The 22,815-nt window shown below is 40.5% G+C and overlaps 1 protein-coding gene across 6 annotated transcripts in view; it reads left to right on the forward strand.

Moving 5' to 3' along the window:
* The window catches only part of GALNT13 (polypeptide N-acetylgalactosaminyltransferase 13), a 360,457-nt gene that overhangs the window by 301,305 nt on the left and 36,337 nt on the right, over positions 1-22,815 (forward strand). For all 6 annotated transcript variants that reach the window (XM_048869442.2, XM_075117832.1, XM_048869440.2 and 3 more), the window contains one exon: positions 1,481-1,579. In XM_048869442.2, the coding sequence (XP_048725399.1) occupies positions 1,481-1,579 (99 nt within the window). The remainder of the gene's footprint in view (positions 1-1,480; positions 1,580-22,815) is intronic.

Genomic DNA, 22,815 nt, shown 5'->3' on the forward strand with positions numbered 1-22,815 from the left:
CAGCTTCATTGAAACTTTGGGGTGCCAGACAGTATCACGTGGTGTGCTGATGGGGCCTCAAAAGGGATTGTAGTGTCACTTGTTTCAGTTCTGTCTGCAAAGTGAAGGCAAGGGTTGAGGAGACTGTTTCTGAATTCACCCACTTGTCTGGTAAGTAGGCACACAGGCACCATGTTGATGGACGCAATATAAGGACCTAGACAGATACCCAGATACTAGAAAATCATCTTACCAGAATTCTTGAAGAGCAAATATTTTTGCCTTAGGAATACACCAGATTGTGCCAACTATATTTTAAAAAGTATTCCCGGGGGGGGGGGGGTGATAGATTCTATATGGGGTATCTGCTACGTTTGCTTTATTACATGCATGCACGTGCACACACAATTGCATTTGTTAGACATTGTGATAAACTATCAATATATTCATGGTCTGATTTTCAGAGATTTGAGCACCTTAAGTTCCCACTGACTCTTGTGGGAACTCTGTATGCTCAGCACTACGGAAAGTCAAGCCATCATTGTATTTTCAGGAGCAAACTATAAAATATGCTGTTAAAGTGCATTGAAGAAAAGTTTCCCATTTAGTGCATTATTCCATGTTTATTGCTCTGATCGTATGGTTTTGTTTAAATGGAGAAAATAAACAGATTTCCAAATTTCTCAGGCCTCTATAATTGTGTGTGCCTATGAAGATGGAAGGGTTGTCACAGAGTAAGGGGGAATGTTTAGTTGGAGCCCCGTGTTAAAATATGGGCAACACATGCTGGTGACAACCCACTGCACAGTATATTGTATTACAGTGGGGGAGAGAAAACCACTTTTAGTCAAAGGGCATTAAGGCAAACCATTACACTTATGAAAGTGCCATAAGATTGTTAAAGTCTGTGCAGAGCAGGTGGGGCCTCAGTCTTTAAGGTCTTATCTGAAACGACCACACACAGAACTGTGTGTTACTCAGCGGATCTACCTGGGAAAAATGGAGAGTTGAGTCAGCCCTGCTTCACTTGGAAAAACAACAACCAATTTTGAAGACAAATAATTTTGTCCTATATCACTTTCTTCAGGAAAGGTAATATTTTATTAGATAATTAAGGCAAAACAGTCCATTGACATAGAAGGAGAGGTGAATTTTTATACATACAAGTAACACATTTAAATCACAATGCGCTGCTTTGTGATATTTTTCATGTGCTTGGAGATGTTCTTTGTTCAAAGCTGGGAATGCACATACATGTTGCAGGTTAAAACATTGGTGCATTCGGATCATGTAACTGAACATTCAGACGGGTAGTTGCTCATGCAGTTATCTTATTTTCACACATAAATGTGAGGTTTGGAATTACATTTTTCAAAGAGCATCTGTAGTATCTAGGTCTACAAATTTAATCCTAATGTTTTTTGCAGAGTCTTCTGGTTTCTTTTCTTTTTCTCTTCCTTTTAACTACCTGCATTTGTTTTCACCTTTATGTTTTCTTCAGATCAGAAATGTTGAAACCAACCAATGTTTGGATAACATGGGCCGCAAGGAAAATGAAAAAGTGGGTATATTCAACTGCCATGGCATGGGAGGAAATCAGGTAAAAAAAAAAATAGCTACACAGTAATTGCTTAAAGAATGATGTTCTTTAATCTGCGGGTGTGGAAACTAAGGCACAACAATCATCTAAATAATATAAACAGCCTGATTTAAATTCACTGAAGGTAATGCTGAGGCTGAAAAAGAGTCAAAGCTAAAATTTCTCCCTTCAGTACTTCACTGTTGCTTCTTCACTGATGCAGAATGGGATGGTATTTTTAAGTGCTGGTATTTAAATATTATGCTTCATGTTCACAGGGCAACAACATGTGTTGTCCCATGTACCTTTTATTTTTGGCAGCATTGAAACAGTTTACTTACCTAATTGTGCTTTGGTATTGCAGCAGAAATGTTGGTGTGTAGAATCACCCGGTATTCAGAGGTTACAAAACAAAAGCTATAGTTGCAATTATTGAGCAAAATAATGAAAGATAAAGACAGAGTTCCAAACTTACTTCTTAACTTCCTGCCACTTATGAATTTTAACAATACTCAAAAGGCCTAATTTTCAGATAGTGTCTGTACCCTTTGAACACCTATAAATTGTACACACAGACCACCATTTACAGCTCTGGCCAAACTCTTGAGTGGATACATTTTTCTTCTTTGTAAGCAAACAAAGACCTTAAGGTGCAATGTAGACACCAGCTTTGAACATTTGGTCCTGAATGTTTACTTATTTTTTTGCTTATGGAAAAAATATCCTTTATGGAAATGGATGAGACTTTGGATGGCTTACAACCTCATAGTCATAATTTTTAAAAATGTGTGCTGTTGTATTAATTAAAATGGAATATATGGGCTAAAGGCGTTAATATAACCCAGTCACTGTCCAGCATTAAACGGTGTTAAACAAGGTCCAGGGTTTGGTATACAGAGACCTCAGCCTGCGTAGTACCAGGGCAAACACAGCATTAAAAATATTAACCTTTTATTAAAGATAAAGGAAGAAGGAAAACAGTTATAGCATTTGAAATATAAAGTATTAAATAAGCTTTCACTTTAACAACATCCCTTGTTCCCTTTCCCTTTAGCTGGAGAGAGCTTTTAGAAGGGAAAAAAAACCATTGTCTGGCAGTCTCTGGGATGGTATCAGAGGGTAATAACTGTCCCTTTTGGGAAAAGAGAAGTGAGGTGAGGGTATAGTAGTCATGATGATGAAGCTCACTCCAGTAGCCAGTTTTTCTCCCAAAGTCTTTCTTAAAGAACCCAAAAAGAGAATGGCCCATCTCCTCATTATTTTGTCCACCAATTAGGTCTAGTTTCTAACACACCAATTTTGACTCACTGATTTCTGGTTTTACACTTTTCTTGTTAACCAAGCATGATCTTAACAAAGTCTTTGAGTTAGATCAATAAGTCTTTTTGTTTGGACTATTTCATACTTTTTCCCATCAATGTTTGTTGTTGTAGGTTATTGTTACAGCTTATGAACTAGCACTGACTTTTTACAATTGAACTCCCAATTAGGGTAAATCTGTAAACCCAATTATCACAACAGTGCTTACCACTATGAGTGACCCCCACTAGCATTCATGAGGCTACTCAGGGCAGTCAAAGCTTTGCCTGGTAGTTGTGTTTGCTGGATTGGGCTCTAATATTTTTCTTTAATGAATGGCAATGGCGGATTCTGAGCTCCCCTGGGCTGGTGTCACACTCCACTGAAGGATTCTTAAATCTCCAGATTATTTTTGTCCCTCATACATGCACATTAGGGGCGACATTTCCAAAGTAAGCACAGTGGATGCACATGCAGAGTGTGCATTTACCCGTTGCACTTTCAAATCCCTATGTTTGCTTATGCAAATTAGTTATCTTATATTTCTGGTGTTATTTTTGCTGAGCCATTCATATTTGACCTAATATAGGGGTCCGTTATCCTTTAGTACTCATACATAACTCCTATTATCATTAATGGGAGTTCATAATGAGACAGAAAAATAGGACAGAATGTAAGTGCTAGAGGGATTGTATAGCTAACAAAATATAGCTATGAAATTGAACTATTTCAGATCGAAAAGGATGTCAAAAATAATACCAGGCTCGTTAGAATTTCTGAACAAAAAGTATACAAGCTTTCCCAGCTTGAGGCAAAGACAAATATCTCATGGCTCACAAATCTTGCTAAAAATATTTTGTAATTGTAACATGTCAAAAGCATTTCAAGAGACTTTAAGGCTAAAATATTAGAAAAGACCATATATTTTAACATTTCTTTAACAAAAAATGTTGCATTTAAAGTCTTAAGAAAATGAGCTCTGGTGATTATGAAGCCATGTATAGTACTATATGTTAGATTTATTTGATCCTACATTTTAGCAATGTTGCCAGGATATAATACTTTGATAGGCTTCATGGTCATGCAGACCTGTGCATTTCAGATAACTGCTAACCACTAATTGTGGTGCATTGATGAGTTAACTACGAACCGCTTTTTTAAAAAGCTGCAAATTGTACAGTACAACTGTCAAGGTTCCTCCCCCACTCTGAACTCTAGGGTACAGATGTGGGGACCTGCATGAAAAAACCTCCTAAGCTTATCTTTACCAGCTTAGGTCAAAACTTTCCCAAGGTACAAAATATTCCACCCATTGTCCTTGGACTGGCCGCTACCACCACCAAACTAATACTGGTTACTGGGAAAGAGCTGTTTGGACGCGTCCTTCCCCCCAAAATACTTCCCAAAACCTTGCACCCCACTTCCTGGACAAGGGTTGGTAAAAAGCCTCACCAATTTGCCTAGGTGACTACAGACCCAGACCCTTGGATCTTAAGAACAATGAACAATCCTCCCAACACTTGCACCCCCCCTTTCCTGGGAAATGTTGGATAAAAAGCCTCACCAATTTGCATAGGTGAGCACAGACCCAAACCCTTGGATCTGAGAACAATGAAAAAGCATTCAGTTTCTTACAAGAAGACTTTTAATAAAAATAGATGTAAATAGAAATGAAGAAATCCCCCCTGTAAAATCAGGATGGTAGATATCTTACAGGGTAATTAGATTCAAAAACATAGAGAACCCCTCTAGGCAAAACCTTAAGTTACAAAAAAGATACACAGACAGAAATAGTTATTCTATTCAGCACAGTTCTTTTCTCAGCCATTTAAAGAAATCATAATCTAACACATACCTAGCTAGATTACTTACTAAAAGTTCTAAGACTCCATTCCTGGTCTATCCCCGACAAAGAAGACTACAGACAGACAGACCCTTTGTTTCTCTCCCTCCTCCCAGCTTTTGAAAGTATCTTGTCTCCTCATTGGTCATTTTGGTCAGGTGCCAGCGAGGTTACCTTTAGCTTCTTAACCCTTTACAGGTGAGAGGAGCTTTCCCCTGGCCAGGAGGGATTTCAAAGGGGTTTACCCTTCCCTTTATATTTATGACAACAACTTACTGCAACTTTAAAACTGGCCTCTGTGCCAGGGAAAAACTTTAAAGTGTCTGGGGCCAAATACTGCCCTCTGCTATGGGGAAATGATTCTAAATAAAGTCAATAGATTTTGTGTACTGATGTCTGAGTGGAAAGAGCATATACACTTTGACATGGACACAGCAGCAAAATGAGGACACATGCATGAAATTAAGTGGCAGGCCACAACTTGTATTAAACTTTAAAACAGAGGAGGGGCTCTACCTCCCCATCACCCATCCTCTTTTATATCAGGCATTTAATTGGTTCCAGTGGAAAGGTTACAGGGCTCTGTACCATATAACCCATAACACAGGGTAGGATCTCCCCAGACTACCCCCCAAGACTCGGTTCTCTGAATCCTAGCATCCTCTCCCCCCCCAACCCGTGTGAAGGGGACAAATTGTACAGCAGGGTGGGGACCTCAGCTTGCGAGGGCCAAAAGGTCTCACCCTGTCACATGAGCCCAAGGACCATCATCAAAATATTAGGTTTTTTACCTTTGGAAACCATTCATTTTATTCTCTTAGCTGCACTGGAAACCGGCTGCATGCTGTGACGAATAAACAACTCCACCCCAGTAACTCAGCTGGGTACTAAGCATGTTCCTACTTAACCCACTGTGGCTTGAAGGTGCTGCAAGGAAGACAAAAATCTCCCTGGTCGTCTGCCAATTGGCCCAAGGGAGAAAAAAATTCTTTCCTGACTCCCTAAACAGGCAATTGGCTAGACCCTGCAGCATCTGTCAGGCTGGGTTCCCATTCCTAGTTCAGATGGGTAGGGTGGGCTGCTGAACTGGACCTGAAAGGGGTCCATGTGGCCCCTGTGCTGGGCTAATCCTGGAACCTGGGGAATGCTGGCCAATCAGCACCCGTCTCCCTTAGCTGGCCAGTGGGTGCCAGAGACTCCCAGGGGGAGGAGCTACCTATTATACCTTGACAAATGTCTCTCTTCCTTACTCCTGGGACTGTATCCCTTTCATTGCTGGCCCCATTAAGTTTCTCACCATTTGATGGTGGGCGGGGAGGGAGGGAGGTGGCAATTAAATCTGTACCTGTAGATAGATTTTTGATTCGATGGAACACTGGCAATAAGTGAGTCACACAGGAAAATGAATTATTAATGCTTATCAAAATCAGACATTAGGTAAAGCCCCTTCATTGTCATTCCACTTTTGCAATAGCTGACTTCTAGGATTTTTGTTATTTTAGTTTAAATCAGTTGATTTTACTGGTCAGTTAGAGAATGAGTCAGCCATGTGATTTGCCCGGCTGGAATCATCTCCATAGGCATCATGGCTTTGGCTACTCTTGTATTATGTTACCATGGAAGCGGTTCCTGTTACTGTGTATATTCAGAAATAGAGCCTCTGCTCATAACAATAATCTAATCCTACCTTCATTCACACCCAAGAAAAAGAAATAAAAGAAGCCTGAACTGGAGATTAATGGAAGTTTACAATTGCTACTCCTATATGTTAGCTTTACCAAAAGAAGCTTTCTTTTTAAACATTAAAATTTAATGATATTGGCTCTCTATGGTAATAGATGGGAAATGTCTCCCTTAGCCACACACATTTGTAGGAAGAGCAAGAATATATAATCAATCACTCTTTTTCTCTTATAAAGGTAAGTCAAATAAACAAAAAAGCTTGAATTTCAAGGTTCATCATTCATTCATTTCTCTTATTTTGAATTCCTTTCTTGAGATCCAGTGGTTGTATTGTGTTTGACACATTCAGTATAATAGCAAAAAGGCCTGCCTTTCTCCCAGTGAGCTGTTTTTAATAAAAATAAATTTAAAACCATCAACAGACATTTCTTGTAATACCTCTTAGCTTTTCTTTTTAATCACTAAATCTTCAGAACTAAATGAACAAAAGAGGTCACCTTTTGAGAAGCCTAGATTAGAAGAGACCCTGTGCCGTGTTTTTTTTTTTTTTCCCCCAGTCTTCTGAGTTTTAGCAGCAGGTTAAAATTAAGGAGTGAGATTTTATATTTTCAAAATATAAACACAGATTGATGTCGGATTGACAGGGGGAACGGTGAAGGCAAATGCAATGAGAGAAAAACAGTGAAAAATCCAAGTGAGCTATGAAATGTACACAGTAGTAGATAAATGCATTTCTTTTTCTTTTGCTACATATTTAATTTTATGCTGGAGCTGGTTTAAACGATGACTTTCTGAAACTGTGCTGAACTTGTTTTGTCCTGGTCTACAGTTGCAACTCAGCTATGTAAGTGGCAAAGTGGGGGTATGATTCTCAGCTCAAGGAGGCATGCTTGAGATAGCTTGCGAAAAATAGAGAGTAGCTGCAGCAGCATGAGCTGCAGGATAAACTAGCCGCTGAGTACATGCCCTTCCGAGACGCTAGGCACATACTCGGGGTACTGCTGTGGCTACACTCTATTTTTAGCATGCTAGCTCGATTAGAGCTAGCACAAGTATGTCACCTTGAGCTGGGAGTCACACCCACTCAGCTCGAAGTGTAGACATACCCTAAGAAGCACAGCACAGAACTCACAGCTCCGGGGTAGTGACTAAAGTAGCTTGAAGACACCTTTGTATTCTCCTAATCCTGGACTGTTCTAGGTGCAAGAGGCTGCACATAATTTACACAGCTTCAAGGGACTGTCTAAATTACAGCAGTTTCTTTGGGCTGCCATATGGCTGTCCAGACTCTCAATTCTGCTTAGTGCTAAAGATCTCCCCCTCTCCATTCCTTCCCCCACCCCTTCCCCCCCACCCAGCAAAGACCTCCTGCCAGTGCTTAACTTGTAATGGAAGAGGTGCCAGGGCTCAAGCAATTTTTTTTTGCATTCATAACTGATGCAGCAAGCCCAGGGGCTGTGGATTGCTAAGTCTAGAGGTGCCGGGACTCAGCCCTGCACAAATAAAGCACTGCCTCCTGCCCTCCAGCCCTTCTTCAACTTTCCCCCATGCCACGGTTTGCAGTGAGGTCCTTGGAGTCTTACAGCTATCTCTGTAGTATTGGCACTGGGGTCACCTTCCCCAGCTGTATATGATACTTTTAGGGCTCTTTTACCCCACTCTGGTCCTTTTCCCTAGTTGAAAGAGTCTGGAGCAGAGGTGAGGCTCACATACCAGGAATTCATGAGTCCTAATTCCATTTCTAACACTGAACCCCTCTCTCTCCTCAGGCAAGCCGCTTAACCTTTCTGCCTCAGCTTCCCCACCAGAAAAATGCAGATGATAATATGTACATAACTCACCTCACACCATGAAACTCCAGGGAAGTTGTTGATGGTGAAAGGAGGTGAATTTCCTTGCAAAACACTGCCAAAGGCCTGCTGTTTGTTGTAAATCAGTGTGAATTTGACCCAGTGTTTCTAAAGTCCTCTAAAGCAGTGGTTCTCAAAGCCAGTCCGCCGCTGGTTCGGGGAAAGCCCCTGGTGGGCCAGACCGGTTTGTTTACCTTCCGCGTTCGAAGGTTCGGCCAATCGTGGCTCCCACTGGCCGCGGTTCGCCACTCCAGGCCAATGGGGGCTGCAGGAAGCGGCGCGGGCCAAAGGCTGTGCTGGCCGCCCTTCCCGCAGCCCCCATTGGCCTGGAGCGGCAAACCGCGGCCAGTGGGAGCTGCGATTGGCCGAACCTGCGGACACGGCAGGTAAACAAACAGGTCCGGCCCACCAGGGGCTTTCCCTGATCAAGCGGCGGACCGGCTTTGAGAACCACTGCTCTAAAGGTATTATGCAGTGATGTTGTGGTGACTTTTGCAATCCCTGTTTCTCCATTTTAACCTCACAGTTCGGCAATCCTTTCCTATTTGGCATTCACTCCACCATATTGTAGAACGTTATTCTGGGAATCTTTAGTCATGGTTGCTCAGCTCTATCCTGTCCTGCTGTAATGGAACATCACGAGTGTTACATGGTAATTCTGAAAGCTGATTTCTTCTAAAGATGCTGGCTTATTCGAGGTGATGTTCTGCTTTATTTTAATGCAATGTTAGAGATTGATGCTTTTACCAAATCTTTTTACCTTGCAAAGTACTCTTCCTAAATTTCATGAATAAGAAGGATATTTTATGTAATAGCTGACTGTAAATCTGAGACTAGTAAAAGCAAAAGCAGAAAATGACTATTCCCATATAATAGGGCTATGTAAGCTTTAGATAAAAATCCTTTTTTTGTTGCATCCAGGTAAAAATTTGAGCTATCCAAATGAGGGAATAAATATGGTAAACTGAACCACTCCTCAGCAATTGCCCTATTCAATTTTTTAATTCTTTCAGTTCGTCAGTTGGGGTTTTGTTTTCTTCTAAGAATAATAAATGCATAGTCAACTTAAATTATACGTTACAGTTGCTGATTTGGAGTGAGTTCTACAAGGTGTTGAGATCTTCCTCCATGGTGCTGTGAGCAGCATTCAGTTCATCTCTGGAAATGTGCAGCCCCTTGTAGAGTCAGACTGTAAGGAACTAAAAAAAAATTGAGTTTGGAGACTGCAGGTGAGATCCTCACTTCTGCTCTAGCCTTTTTACTTCAGGTAAACCAGCCAGTGAGGCATAAAGGAGCCCTAAATGCCCCATGTCCAGCCTAGGGAGGTTTCTCCTGGTGCAAGAGCTATAGAAGGATCCAGAAGTCTGCATTTTGAGGACTCCTATACCAGCACTGATGTAGGGGACCTGCCAGGTGTATAGGTTGGGGAGGAGGGACAATATGGGGTGAGGTCGCAGTATGCAACATTGTGGAGACTTTTGGCCATGCTGCAGTCCATAGAGTAGCCCCAGAACCTGCTGTAAGTTAGGTCCCAAGGGCTGTCTAGGTTGAGCTGGATATTTTCCTTAAGTGAAATCTGAAAAAGAAAGTTTTTTTATTCTGACTAAAAGTTGCATTATAGTGCTACTAAGGCTCAGAAGCTCTAAAAGGTTTCATATGGCTCTTATGCTCCAGGTTAACCATGCAGAAAGCGAGGTTACCCACCGGGTCAGTAAACAGTGCTGGCTATGGAAGAGAAGTGTGGGGAGCTGTAGTCAACCCAGTTGTGTGGCCAGAGAAATCTGCTTCTATTCAGGACCTCTTTTACATTTAAAAAAATAAAAAGTGACCATACATGTTGAGGCTTGGATCTCCTTCACCCAGTAAAGTTACTGGCTGCAGAGGTTTGGGGCTCATCGCACCTTTCACTGGCTATGGAGACAAGGTGAGGGGAATCTTGCCTTCTTTCCCTCCATATAGGGCTCCCTCCTTGGTGATCACCATTTGTAGAGGAAGAACACAGACTTTTGAGCCGGTTGCTGGCAGCTCCAGCTCCATTTCAGAACTTCCACTTTCAGAACTGACTGTCAATTGCTCTGTGGTGCCTTCATTGAGCTCCACTGCCCTGTACAGAAAAAGTTAGAATTAAGGAGCAATGTAAGACTGGATTCAGCTATATGCAGCTGCTTCTGAGAGGGGGGTAACCTTTAGAATAAAGGGCAACATTGATGGCTATAGGTTTCAGAGGGGTAGCAGTGTTAGTCTGTATCAGCAAAAACAACAAGGAGTCCTTGTGGCACCTTAGAGACTAAGAAATTTATTTGGGCATAAGCTTTCATGGGCTAGAACCCACCTCATCAGACGCATGGAGTGAAAAATTCTGTAGGCAGGTATAAATATACAGCACATACCTGCCTGCTGTATTTTTCACTCCATGCATCTGATGAAGTAGGTTATAGCTTATGAAAGCTTATTCCTAAATAAATTTGTTAGTCTCTAAGGTGCTACAAGGACTCCTCATTGTTATTGATGGCTATGAAAGCAACGACTCTCAGAAATCTTCTGTGAGCTGTGCAGACAATTAAAAGCTGAACAGAGCCCGAGAATAAAAAAATAACCTGCAAATGTCCCCATTGCCTTTTTCACTTATATTCTACATATAATCTTAAAGGATGACCATAAAATACGTAGTATGTTTGATTTGTTAAGCACCTTTTTGTTAGCATTTAGCCTTTTGCAATTTATTTTTAATTAGGATATCGGGGTGAAATAATGAACACAGGAACATAGTGTTTTGGCAGGTATCAGGTGGAGTTTATGGTCTTTCATGTTCTTCTTAGTATGTGAAAAAATGTTCAGTTTTTGGAAGACATGCTGTGGTGTTGATAAGTTTGATTATGCACAGTTCTGTTCCAAGGTAGTGGGCCTTGGAGAGGGATCTGTGAGAGCAGCAGGTGAGTTTGCTTTCTGTCTTGGTCTCTGATCCAAGTCAGAGGCAGAGTCTCTGAGGCACAGTTGCCCCCTGGAAATCAGGCATTGGTGTTGGACTGAGATTCCTGAAAGAAGAGACGACCTACCTGCCATTTGACCACCTCTATTCCAGGATTGGTGTATACGTGTAATAAAATAATAATATCTAGTTCTTGTATAGCAAGTTATATATATAATAGACTGATTGCTCCTCCACAGGTAAGGTGACCTGCATGGTCTTGGCCTGGAGATCTGTTGCCACTTGGCAGACGGGCAACATTAGTGTCATAACAGTACACTAATGTCAGTGCCCTAAGAAGGGGCAGCAGTGGGAACAGGCCAGCATAATATGCAAGTCGTGCAATGTAAAGCAATTAAAAATGCTATTTCATTACACAGGTATAGCCTATATCTAAACCATATTCTCCAGTTTCAAAATGATTCCACCCTCCCCAAGAAGAATATTTTATGAATAATAATATAAAAGCAAGATACAGCTAAGAGAGTTTCAGTCACTTAGGGCTGCATCCTGCAAAATGCTGAGTACTCTCCATGCAGGTGAGGTGTTGAGTGCCCTGCACTCCTGTTGAGGGCACTCACAGCCTAGCAGGACTGAGCCCAGGGACATTGTTGGTTCATTGGCAGTTAGAACCCAATTCTTCAAGATGCTGAGTACTTCCTCTGTGGGGCAGAATTGGGCTCTTAGTGAATCCAAAATGAAAACAGCCAGATTTTTCCCTAGTTTTACTTTTCGTAATCAAACATCACATGGTAACAGTTGTTGCAGAGTGACATTAGAACAGGCATATTATGTGGTTTTTTAGCTACCATATATATGAGATAACCATTTCCCCCTATGTCTGCTGTCCGCTTAGATTAGAAACTGAATGACAAAAAGCATATAGTTTATTGAAGGAAGTGATGCAGAACCCTTTCTCAACGTAGAATTCTAAGTAACAAATCTTTAGGGATTGTTATCCATCTGTGGAATTCTCATTCTATGCACACTTAACAACAGGATAGGTAATTGTAACATGCTAGTGAGTATGAGGGGTTTCTACACAACTACATGTAAAAAAAATCTTGATGCTTGGAAGATATGCTTGGCTTTGAGAATCTGCTCAATTTTGACTATAACTATAAATGTATGTTTTATCTTGCTCTAGAGAATTTTCTACAATAGAAATTCTCAATTATAGGTATGTTATGTGGAGTAATTTTTTACTCAGTAAATACCCTGCCAAATCATAAAGACTAAGAGCCATATTGTGCCATTGATTTTAAGCACAAGAGAAACTGAATTTGAATAGAGAGTTCTGCTGAAAAATCACAATATGTCCTTATAAGTGTAATAATTAGTCACATTTTATATATTTTATTTTAATTATGTAGCAATAATTCTAACATTTTATACAATCATCTAAATGTATTTTAAACACATTAATTCAAAAGGGCAAAATAGTTTATTTAATCGTAATTGGACATTAAAGTAAGAAATTTGTCATATGTCAAAGAAAGGCATGCTGGTGATTTTGCAGAGTTTACGTAAGAGAAAGTATCACAGAATAGTGACTTTATTGCTGCCACCACCAAGTGTCTAACAGATATATAACCAGGAAAGAGCCTGCTTGGAAACATCTTTCTCCCCCCGCCAAAATCCTCCGCAAACCCTACACCCCCTTTCCTGGGGAAGGCTTGATAAAAATCCTCACCAATTTGCATAGGTGAACACAGACCCAACCCCTTGGATCTTAAGAACAATGAAAAAAGCAATCAGGTTCTTAAAAGAAGAATTTTAATTGAAGAAAAAAAGTAAAAGAATCACCTCTGTAAAATCAGGATGGTAAATACCTTACAGGGTAATCCGATTCAAAACATAGAGAATCCCTCTAGGCAAAACCTTAAGTTACAAAAAGACACAAAAACAGGAATATACATTCCATTCAGCACAACTTATTTTATCAGCCATTTAAACAAAACAGAATCTAACGCATATCTAGCTAGATTACTTACTAAGTTCTAAGACTGCATTCCTTTTCTGTTCCCAGTAAAAGCATCACACAGACAGAGAGAGCCCTTCCCCCCCCCCACCGCCTGCAGTTTTGAAAGTATCTTGTCTCCTCATTGGTCATTTTGGTTAGGTGCCAGCGAGGTTATCTTTAGCTTCTTAACCCTTTACAGCTGAAAGGGTTTTATCCTCTGGCCAGGAGGGATTTAAAGGTGTTTACCCTTCCCTTTATATTCATGACAGCTGCTATTACATTGTTCACTCCACTTGTGTCGTACACCCCTTTCCACACACTGTGGCTGTCTGATCTATTTATGTTGTTATCTCTTCAAGGCAGGGCCTGCCTAATACTCTGTGTTTGTACAGCACCTAGCACAAAGGGGCTCCGTTCTTGGTTGGTCTTTAGGCATCATATCTGTTTCAGATGGTAAAGGAAAGAATCTTGTTTATATAGTTAACATTTCCAAAGTCATCAACTGATAATAATTACCTCACAAAAAGTGTAAACTGGATATTTTTTATTTTAATGTTATTTGTTTAATATTTTTATACTTTATACTGGCTCTGAGTATTGGGCCTTGTTACCTTACAGTAATGATTGGTTTTAGGTTTTTAATATGCTTAGAAGCATCTGGGTATGAACACCAAAAATAACTAAATAAACAAACAAATATTCATGATTATTATTGGAGCTGGAAAACAGTGAAATAAATTTTCCATGAGTCTTTTTTGCAAAATGAACTCTGCTTTGATGAAGTTTGAGATCACTGCTATTGGTACAAAAATCTGTTAGATGAGATCTGAGTTAATTTCATGCAATTAAATATTCTGGCATAGTTCCTGGTTCAACACGGCACTTGACTGATTTGTCCATTGAACAACATAGTGTTGCAAAAGTCGTGGTTACTAAACATACTAAGATATTATTGTAAAATGAAGCCAAATATGTGATTATGCTTTGTCTCGTTTATTCAATCGCAAATATTTACATTTATATTTTGGATCTGTCCATATGCTAAAATACTTCAGTGAACTACAAGATTTTCATAATTAACTATCGAGTTTGAAAATGAATAAGCAGAGTATGCATAAATCTGCTGTAACATTTTGCCCCCTAAAATGTCCTAATTGGAAACTTGGTAACATTTGCGTGTATTCTTTAATTGGTAGTATAATCAACTTCAGTTTGAATGCTTTGCCTAAGGTGGCTTTCATCAATTAATGTCTTTGTGCATCAGCATAATGTGAGAGGGAAGAGAAAGCACTTTCCCTGTAGCTTTTATTAGAATGCTTTAAATCAATTAAGAAAGGTGAATGCAAAATAATTGGGAAGCTTGGGATAGTTAATATGGCAGTAAGAATAAATGTGATTAGGCCCATATGCAGTGTTTCTTTCTGAGAGGTGTCCAGTTAGTGAATACCCTTACCTGCTCCTTGATTTTGACACTTTTTTTTAGAGAGAACATTTCTTCACTGTTTGAGTCCACATAGTATTTAAAAAGTATATTTCCTATCCTGGGCATTAGACTTCTTATTTTATGGAATCCTCAGAGAACCGATAAAATATACTTGCCAGAAATCTCCCCTCAGATCCATACAGTAATGTCTTGTGGATCTGAGAGGAGAGTTTTGTTCATAAATGACTGAAGCTACATGCTTATTTGGCACTGCATCATGCCATCAGCATTTGTCCTACCTCCTTCTCAGTAGTCGGCAGGTCAAGGTTTCCACCTGGAGGGCATAAGATATAAATATCCTTCCCTCTGGTAGGTCAGTGCTATCTCATCTGAGCTGGGGTTCTGGTTCTATCTTGCTCACCTCAGGTGTTGCCCCCTTTTACTTCCTCTCATAACCCAGGGCAGTGGGGACTTTTCAAAGGGCCATCACTCCTTTTCATCTGCCCAGATAAAGACCCACTGCATTTAATTGCGGGATCATATTCCCTTTATCTTTTGGTTTGTCCATCCTGAGGCAAAAGGAAATACAAGTATATGTTAATCTTAAATCTGATCCTATGATTGTACAAACCATTTGTACTTATCCATATTACCAAGTTCAGAAACTTTATATATTTCTGCAGGAGTGTTTAGTTAGAATAATCTTACTGTCACAATCTTTAGAACATAATAGCATGCAGATCAAGGCATAATCAATTTAATCACATTAATTTTGTTTTACTGTGTGTTAAGAACTCTAGATCATTTAAATTGATATTCTTTTCCCCTTAGAGACTGCACCCACCAAAGATGGTCTGTGGAGGTAAATGTGCTATTGATGTAGATGTTCAATGCAGAAGATAATAAACACCAGGTTTCATAGTCCAAACAGAAAGATAATAATAGAATTTTAAATATTGCTTGAAATCCCAATATAGGCAAATTGGTACAAATGTGTACCAATACTTGACTGGATAAAGAGTTAATTGTGTTGCTTTGAATTTTACCAGTGTTGACCAATCAAGTTAATTTCTCAGACTTTCACTTCAAGCAGAGTGGAATACTTGGTCTGCTTCTTTGTATGTCAATAATACACAAAATGACTCTGTCATTTCATAGTCATGCTGGTATGTGAGCAGTAAGCATAGGCTTTGACATGCTTGTGGCTTCATGGCGGTCATTCCTGATTATGTAGTTGCTGTTCTGTGAACAGTTCTAGGTGTCACATTACAGGGGTAATATTTAAACATTGAGAAAAGTACATAAGATAATCACATTGATCACAGAAGCTTCCAGGTAATAAAGCCATTGGGTATGTTTGCATAGCTACTGTCTGGGTCAGAACTGCATTAATTAGAAAAAGCTATCGGCTATTCAGATAGGGGTAGAAAAGGTAGAAGCCATTTCATAGAATAATAGTTATCTTATTATATCTTATCTACGTACTTGTATGCTCCTCCCCACAATACTTAAAATTTAGAGTTGGTTGAAAATGTTAATAGCTTTTTTCCATTTCTCTGATAAGCTCTGTTTTAAAAATAAAAGAAAAAATATATATCTTTCTCTTTCTTTCTTCACAGCCTATAGGAAAAATAGCTTAGTTAGTCATGTGTGTGTTAAGGAGTGGGTCTATGTGCTTATGAAGCCCTTATGGAAAGAAAGAAAGAAAGAAAAAAAGAAAGTTTTGCAGGTAGTCCTGAACTAAGAAGGCCCCAAATCATTCTTACCTGAGGTTCAATTGTGATAGATTTGTCTCCTACACTCACAAGCCTGTCTCTATTTGTTGATATTTTCATGGTTCCGGCAGAGGCTAGCTATCATGGGAAGTTATGATTGCACAGAGAGGCAGCCTCTGAGGAATACAGACCCATTCCTATTGAGGGCTTTGAATATGAGGACAGAGACCTGAAATTAGACTTTGTTTTCAGTGGGAGTCAGTGTATAGAAAAAAGCAACTAGGAGATTTGTGCACAGTGACCTGTGTTGCTAAACAACGAGCTGCTGTGTTTTGTGCTATTTGGTGATTTTTCAGGGTCTGTGATGTCATCCCAGATATAATCAATTGTAATAATCCAGCCCAGAAGTCACAAATGTATGTATCACTGTGGCTAGATCTGAGTCTGTTGGCAAGTGGTATTCTTCTGTCCACTAACAGTAGTAAGTGGATGTTCTGTGCTGCCATTGTTATTTGAGCATCTAAAAATGCTCAGATCTCCAAAAGGAGCCCAATGTTGCAGCAACCTGGCTTAACATTCAGTGGGCAGATGTCCTCAATAGAAGAGTATAGTATAGAGGTAGCAAGTTCTTCAAAGGTCTTCCATCTTCCTACTAGTATCCAGTCAGTCTTGCCTCGGTTCAGCTTTAGCCAGCTGCTCTTCAAACTGCCTATTCAACGGGCTCAAAAACAAGAAAACATGAACTGAAGCTATGAAAGGCCTGGGCAACAATGGATATTAACAAAAATGTCTTTACAGAGGGTCATGTATGTGTGGAATGAACTGTCAAAGGCATCAGCAAAAGCTGAAAGGGTAAACATATTCAAAAAGGAATTTGAGAAATATTCACAAAAAGCAAATTTTGCAAGGTAAAGACCCAGGAAGTTAAACACATGTATGGCCTTCTTCTGACTGAACGCATTTCTAAATGGAGAACTAATGGTAGGAAATTGTTGTGCCCAATCTCTTTGTGTGTTTACATCACATTATCTAACATCGCTGATCTTATCCCCAGTTCTTTATTGTTATTGCAACACAAAATGCAAAGTTGGAATACTATGAAAGAGCAGCAAGAACCATTATTTGTGCCCTGTCAGTCCTACTTGAAACATCTTGTGAGGCAGTGATCCTGTGAAATTTCTAGACCAAAGTATTTAAATTTAGCATCTAAACTTGTGGGTGCACATCAGAAACAAGCCTTTGGACGGTGGTTCATCACTAACCAAATCCACAAAAGCTCAGTTTGGCATTTGGATCTCTGCTTTTGCTGAATTATATGTAACGTTTCAGGTATATAGAGAACTCCTTACTAGCTACACATCAGTGAAGAGTCCAGAGGCAAACTTATAATTTACATTACTAACTGCTTTCAAAACTGTGATTTTTATACAGCAAAACAGAATTTATGGGTTTTGTTAAAACTGACTTCTTTTGTTAAGTAGGCTGCCGTTTCAGTGATTTGGCTTCACAAATGTGGGGGACAGGATCAATGGATGTTGTCAGCCCTCGGCGACATCATTTTTCAGATATAGTATCTGGGTATCTGTGGTATCAGGGAATAGAATTAGGTCTTCTTAATTTACCAAAAAGTATTAATTAGCTAAACTAACCCTAATTCAGTATATAAAAGTTACTGATAATACTCTGTAATTTATAGAGCTGGGTTAGAATTATTATTAAATAAAAGGAAATACCTACCATTCCTTAGGTCTTCAGAGAATAATACTTAGGCACTCAGAAGATTCTTCACTTTCTGCTTGGTGCATAACTTAATTGATAGATTTTATTTTCTGGGTACGTGAGATAACCTTTTTATAAAGTAGTGTCATTCTTTCTTCTTAAAATAATCGGATGAAATATGAATGTTATTTATTATTGTATTCTGATGGTGTCCACAATGAACTATGCACTGAACACACAGAGGATGAAACCGTCCCTTCTCTGAAGAGCTTACAGTCTAAGAAATTTTGATGAAAAGCTGAAAACCAATTATGAACCAAGTCAACTGGGAGGAAGAATTTAATCAAAAAAATGTAAATGATGGGAATCTTGTAAGAACACCTTATTAGATTCCCAAAAAGGTACAATTGAGGAAGAGGGCTGTACTGGTTAAAAATCTGACCTGGTTTAGAAGAGAAGTGAAGGCAACTATAAAATATATATATATATCCCTACACTAACACAGTGCTTGGGGTATTGTAAATTCTGCCAGGATCCAATTTGGATATGGATAGAGACCTCCTTAGTATTTTCATGAAATAAATCCTACTGGGAATTATGTGATTATGGGAGACTTTAATTTTCCAGATATAGATTGGAGGACAAGTGCTACTAATAATGGTAGGGCCCAGATATTCCTGAATGTGATAGCTGACAGATTTCTTCACCAAATAATCATAGAACCGACAAGAGGTGACACCATTTTAGATTTAGTATTGATAAGTAGTGAGGACCATCCTAGAAGAACTGGTTGTGGAAGACAATCTTGGTTCAAATGATCGTGAGTTAATTCATCTTAAACTAAATGGAAGGATAAACAAAAATAGGTCTGCAGCTTGGCTTCTTGATTTCAACAGGGCAAACTTAAAAAAAATAAGAGAAGTAGGAGTGTACTGGACTGAACAACTCAAGGATCTGAATGTGGAGGAAGCTAGGAATTACATTAAGTCAAAGTTACAGAAACTGTCAGAAGCCTGCATACCAAGCAATTGTAGGGACGAATCGCAGACCAAACTGGATGAGCAAGCATCTGAACCAAGTTATTAAAATACAGCCTATAACAAATGGAAGAAGGGATGGATCAGCAAGGAAAGCTATCTCTTGGAGGTTAAAAAGTGTAGGGGAAAAGTGAGACCTGCCAAAAGCCAAGTGGGTTTGGACCTTGCAAAGGAAATTAAAAACAATAGTAAAAGGTTATTCAATCATACAAATAAAAATAAAATAAGGAAAGAAATAGGATTTATAAACACTGAGGATGGGGTAGAAATTAAAGATAATCTAGGCATGACCCAACACCTAAACAAATACTTCGTCTTGGTTTTTAATGAGGAGTTGAGGGGCAGTGGCATTACGGTTAATGAAAACAAGAATACGGAAGTAGAAATACCAAAGTGGAAACCAAACTCCAAGAGCTTAATGGGACCAAATCGGGGGGACACGATAATCTCCATACAAGAATATTAAAGGAACTGGCGCATGAAATTGCAAGCCCAATAGCGAGGATTTTTAACGCCCACTGTGTACCCGGAGGAACCAGAGGACCTATGGGTTACAAAGGTACCAAACCCCCGGGAGGTAGGAAGTAGCCCAGGGGCAGCCGATGACTGTCCGGCTATGTTGCTGACTGACTCAAGGTCAGCATGTTACAGCTGGATCCCAGCTGACCCGGGGCTGACCACTCTGCCACTGTTAGGGCCCGGGGCTGGAATGTGGTGGAGTCGGGCAGGCCCGCGTCCCCCTGCTACCCCACCCCTGGGGTGGCCGACTTCCCACCATAGGCCAGGAGGCCTGTGTGAACCTACTGTCCATCGAACTAGGATGCTAGACTTGGTTGGTGCCCCCCCCTCCCCCGGAGCCCCTAGACTGTGTGGGTGCTCTTCCTACCCAAATCCTGAACTGAGTGTTTGTTGGCTGCCTTAGCCAGAAAGTTCAGGTTAAAGCCTGCCCCCTGCTCTGCCCTGCCCACAGGGCCAGAGCCACAGACTGTGTGTTTGCAGGCTGCCTTAGCCCACAAGCTTAGGCTGAAGCCTGCTCCCTGCTCTGCCCCACCCACAGGGCCAGAGCATTAGATAGTTAATTACTGCCAGGCTGAAGGCTAAAGACTGCTCGGTGCCTAGCACATCCGAAGGAGGGCAAGAGCCTTAGATTATTGCTACTTGTTTGCCTCTGCTAGGCGGCCACAGAACTATAGATTGCTTTCAACTCGGCCCTGCCAGCACGGTCCAAGCGCTGGTGCCTCATACAGCGAGGCGGAGTGGCCTCCCTCCCCACTTGAGACTGAGGAACCACTTCAGGACTAATCTTATTTAACATTTTTATTAGTGACCTTGGCACAAAAAGTAGAAGTGCACTAATTTAATTTGCAGATAACACAAAGTTGGGAGGTATTGCCTCAACAGAGGAGGATCGGAGTATCATACATGAAGATTTGGATGAACTTGAAAACTGGAGTAATAGAAATGGGATAAAATTTAATAATGCAAGGTTATGTACCTAGGGACTAATAACAAGAATTTTTGCTATAAGGTGGGGACATCTGTGTTCGAAGTAGCAGAGGCATTGGTGAGACCTCATCTGGAATACTGTGTGGAAATGTGATCTCCCATGTTTAAGAAAGATGAATTCAAACTGGAACAGGTGCAGACAAGGGCTACTAGGATGATCAGAGGAATGGAAAACCTACCTTATAAGAGGAAACTTAAGGTGATTGGCTTGTTTAGCCTAACCAAACAATGGCTGAGGGGAGATATGATTGTACTCTATAAATACATCACAGGGATAAATACCAGGGAGGGAGAGGAGTTATTTAAGTTAAGTGCCAATGTTGACAAAAGAACAAATAGATCTAAACTGGCCATCAACAAGTTTAGGCTTGAAATTAGACACAGGTTTCTAACCATCAGAGGACTGAAATTCCAAAACAGCCATTTAAGGAAAATAGTGGGGGCAAAAAACATAACTGGTTTCAAGACTGAGCTAGATAAGTTTGTGGAAGGGATGGTATGATTGCCTACAATGACTGCTAGTAGCAAATATCTCCAGTGGCTGGGTATGGGACACTAGATAGGGAGGGCTCTGAGTTACTACAGTGAATTATTTCCCAGGTGTCTATTGGTGGGTCTCGACAACATGCTCAGGGTCTAACTGATGGCCAAATTTGGGGTCAGGAAGTAATTTCCACTTAGTCAGATTGGCAGAAGCCTGGGAGGGGGGGTGGGATTGCCTTCCTCTGCAGCATGGGGCGTGGGTCACTTGTTGGTTTGAACTAGAGTAAATCGTGGATTCTCTGTAACTTGAAGTCTTTAAAACATGATTTGAGGACTTCACTAACTGAGACAAAGGTTATGGGTCTATTCCAGGAATGGGTGGGTGAGTTCTGTGGCCTGTGATGTGCAGGAGGTCAGACTAGATGATGAGAATGGTTCTTTCGGCCCTTGGAATCTACAAAAATGTAGATGATTTACCCCATACCCCTGAAAATGGCTTCTTCTAGCTGTTGTCTTTAAAAATTAAATACCTTTTCGCGTTTTTAGCTTATAGCTATGGATAACCTAAGTAAGACGGGGAAACAGTTATTTAATTACTGTAAACAAGAAACATGGAGTATTACTTTGAAATGTCAAATGTTCATAAAGGAGTGCTGTGAAGCAAATTCAAAAAATTCTCCAGTATTATGGAACATTGGCATATTAGTTCAAATATGCTCCATGTCTTGAGCTTTTCTTAGATATGTATTAAGGAAGCATTTCAGTTTACAACCCAGGACCATTCCCACTGTGCTGTATTGAGTGGAAAAACCCACTAGGTCTATGATCCAGACTGAACCTTTCATAGTCAAGTCTTTCAAATGAAATGTGTGTGTAGTTGTGAGAGAGATGCACGGAGTCTAGTCTCCTCTCTGGCCATTTGAGTATTATAACATCTGTTAGCACTACTGTGGCTCAAGTGACTCACATGTTCTCATCAACAACATTTGTCTTTGCAAATAAATGCAGAGTCCACAGTTGTGTCCGTTTCTTTCAGTAATTAGATATGACTGTTACTTATCATTGACAATGGTTGCCTAAAAACACCACCTGTTTCCAAAACTCAATAAGAGGGTCCCCTCAAGAAATGTCTTTCCTTTGCAGTTTGAAATCAGTAGAATTAGAGCCTACTAGTAGAGCCCTGCATGGACACAAAATTGATATGCACAGATATAAAGTGGATATCCGAGGAGCTGTAGAACTCTACGAGGAACTGCAGCAGCGAAAGCAGCAGCACGTTGGGCCGACGCTCGCAAGAGCTAGCACCCCACATGGGCAGCTTTTCCGGCATGGCTGTACCACTCCCCCGCAGCTCTTGCCCACTGGGGTGTGCACCAGGCTCACCGGCAGCTGTACCTGGTCGCACTAGTGTGCGTGAGCGACTCGCATGCTCCTGGACAGGAGACACAGTCCGCCGCATGGAAGGGACTCCTGTCTGGGAGCATGTGAGCCACTTGCACACACTAGTACAAGCCCTGGCAGTTAGACTCGCTGAAGAGGGGTGCCACTGAACCCCACTCAAAATGTTCCTGATTATCCTCAGTTGTGGGGCCTGTTAGTTATTAGTTTAGAGTAGTTCTTCTAATTTATACAAAGAATAAAAAGGGGTTTATTTTTATTCAGCGATGTGGACCCTTCAAGGGCATTTTTGCAGGGGTACTGATTAGAAAAACAAGCAAGAGTTAACACACACCAAAAAGAGAAAACAAGAATGTTGTTCCAGCCTCAC

This window comes from Caretta caretta, chromosome 11 (genome assembly GCF_965140235.1).
Source record: "Caretta caretta isolate rCarCar2 chromosome 11, rCarCar1.hap1, whole genome shotgun sequence".
Taxonomy (NCBI): domain Eukaryota; kingdom Metazoa; phylum Chordata; order Testudines; family Cheloniidae; genus Caretta; species Caretta caretta.